Source organism: Monoraphidium neglectum, assembly GCF_000611645.1.
Source record: "Monoraphidium neglectum strain SAG 48.87 unplaced genomic scaffold scaffold02669, whole genome shotgun sequence".
NCBI lineage: Eukaryota > Viridiplantae > Chlorophyta > Chlorophyceae > Sphaeropleales > Selenastraceae > Monoraphidium > Monoraphidium neglectum.
In genome coordinates, this window is record NW_014010959.1 from 1 (window position 1) to 2682 (window position 2682).

The window sequence follows — 2682 nt, forward strand, 5'->3', positions numbered from 1 at the left end:
CCCCCAGCTGCCGTGGGTGTTCTGGCCCATCCTCACGCTAGCCCCCACCTTCTTTGCGGCCGTGCGGCTCGTGCTGGGCCAGGGCGCGGGTGAGAGCGTGGGGTGGAGGGTGGTCGTGGAACGCGCTGGAGGAGGCCGGGCGTGTGGTGCGCCCTCGCATGGCTGGCTGGCCGCTTGCGAGGTTGCGCTCTCGCTTGTGCGTCTGTGCCCGTATGCACACCCTGACAACACTCATAACACATGTGCACGCAGTTGCTTGTACCTACACATCCGCACGCGCACACGTGCATGTGCGTGCGTACACATACGCATACACATGCGCATACAAGCGCGCACACACGCGCACATACACACACACACACACATGCATGCACGCACGCACACACATGGAAACCACCCTTATCCGCCATCTCCTTCCACCTCCTCCCCCCCCCCAGCCATCGCCATCTACCTGCCCACCTCTGCCGTGCGGCTGCTGACCTTCAAGTTCATGCTGGACATTGCCCGCCTGCCCGCCCTGGGCGCCCTGCTGCGCGCCTTCATGCGCTTCTCACTCAACGGGGACCGCTCTGCCTGGGACCGCGCCGCACAGCTGCCACACTACAACGCGCGCGCCATGCCCGCGGTGTCGTTCCACCAGGGGCTGCACTTTGTGCAGCTCTGGAGCAGCGGGCGGTTCAGGCTGTACGACTATGGCTCGCGCGCAGCAAACCTCGCGCACTATGGCCACCCACACCCGCCGGGTGCGCTGCCCTTTTGAGGGGGGGGGGGCCGCGGGGATGTGTGCGATTGCCCGCCTAAGCCTGCAACAGCCGCCCAACTGCGAGCTTCTACAGACCATGCCAGCCGCACCTGGCGCGCCGCCTGCCGCCTGTGCTCAGCTGCGCACCCCCTCATGCTCCCTTCACAATCACCCCCTCCCACAGGGTGGCTGTGCCATCCCATCACGTGCATTCCACGTGTCAACACCTCCCAGAATCCAGCCCCGCCCTGCACTCTCCCTTGCCACTCCCCTCCCCCCCCTAACCCCCAGACATTGCGTCAGAGTACTGGCGCCTCGACATGCCGGTGGACATCTGCGCGGGCGTCCACGACGGCATCATCCCGCCGTCCAACGTGCAGCGCCACGTCAGCGCCATGAGGGGCGCGGGGGTGGACGTCACGTACCGCGAGTTTGAGTACGGGTGAGTGGGGGAGGGGGGGTGGTGCGCGTCAAGACGATGGGGCGGGCAGGCGCGCCTGCTAAGGCATGAGAGTGTGCCGTCTGCGACAGGGTGTGGCGACGGCGCCGGAAGGCGGGACGTCGGAGAGGCTGTTCGCCTGTCAGGCGCACCGCCCCCTCACCTAGGGGCGTCGACCCTCCTCCTTGTCATCAGGACCCCTGTCACGCCCCTGCACATGCATTCTCACGCCGCCCCGCCCCGCTCTGCCTCCCCTCCCATCTGACGCACACGTCTGTGCGCGCATCTCACCCCTCCCTGCGCCCCCCCCCCCCAGGCACCTGGACTTCACCTTCAATACGCGTGACGAGCTGCGCTACTACGTCACCTCACGGCTCATGAAGAAGACGTGACGGCCCACAGCTAGCGGCTGCCGCGGGCAGCGCGCGCGTGGCGCCGCAAGCCCGAGCCCCTCGCCAGGGCGGGGCGACTTGCCTGGCGGACCTTTGGAGTGGAGGGGGCCGTGTTGGCTGCTAGTGCAGCACAAGGGCCACTGCTACTAGTGCCGTGCAGGGTGATGGGCCCTGCAGGGTGAGGGCACGACAGGGAGCACCACCGCTTGTATGGGTGTGGCTGGGAGGGCCGGGCGCCGCCACTGGCACGAGCGCGCCCACCCCCTCCCAGCGGCACGACTGTGGCGCTGCAGTTTCGTTGAAACCTGGTCGCCTTGTGTAGGGTGCCTCTACACCCCTGGGGCCGTTCGGTGTCAATTTTTGCCCCGGCTGTCCTTGCTGCCCTTCGCTGCCCTTGCCGTCCTTTGTTGTGCTGCGCTGCGCTTTGTTGCTACTGCCACCTACCAATGACGATAGCCCGGGGGTTCCAAAATTGATTGAAAGGTATGCCATGCCTGTATTGCAAGGCTCCGCTAGCCTTGTTGACTGCCTAGACAGAAGAGAGCTTTGTTGGGCGTGAACTTTCATTCCAGCGATACCAGCCAGGCACAGAGTCTGCCCGCCTCATTCAGCTTCGGCTGTTCCCCTGCCCTTGACAGGCCAGTATGCCTTGGCGCTGTCATTACATTCTTTCGTTGGTGTGGGCGTGCGGTGTCAGGTGTGGGTTTGTGATGCAATGCGATGCCCTTGGGGGGCATCAAGCATGTCCTTGAATGTTGGTGTGTGATGTCCGCGGTCAACATGCTGCAACTTCCTCAAAGGCTCCGGGTTCCAAGCGTGGGGGGGAGGGGGTTGAGAATTAGCGCAGGTGGCGGAGTGCGCGGGGGCAGGCGGGGGGCGCACGCACGTGCGCGTGTGCTTCGCACGGCGCGGCCTTCATTCACTTCATCACCCTAATATTTTTTAGGAAAATCCGTCGTGGCATGCATGATTATTAGCGGAAGAGTACACGTGTGAAGTTTCGAGGACCTTTCTCCCTCCACAGCTGCCAAATACCGCACGTCCGTTGCGCCGTGTTCGTTGCGCCAGTACAGTGAGGGGGGTGCATCGGGCGGTCGAGCAGAAAAAAC

The 2682-nt window shown here is 64.5% G+C and overlaps 1 protein-coding gene across 1 annotated transcript; it reads left to right on the top strand.

The window, feature by feature from the left end:
• Positions 1-490: 490 nt before the first annotated feature.
• On the top strand, positions 491-1573 carry MNEG_11279 (hypothetical protein; the record flags this gene model as incomplete). Its single annotated transcript, XM_014040248.1, has 3 exons — positions 491-743; positions 1034-1184; positions 1498-1573. The coding sequence occupies 3 exons, from the start codon at positions 491-493 to the stop codon at positions 1571-1573; spliced, it is 480 nt and encodes a 159-aa protein (XP_013895702.1).
• Between the last annotated feature and the right edge of the window lie 1109 nt (positions 1574-2682).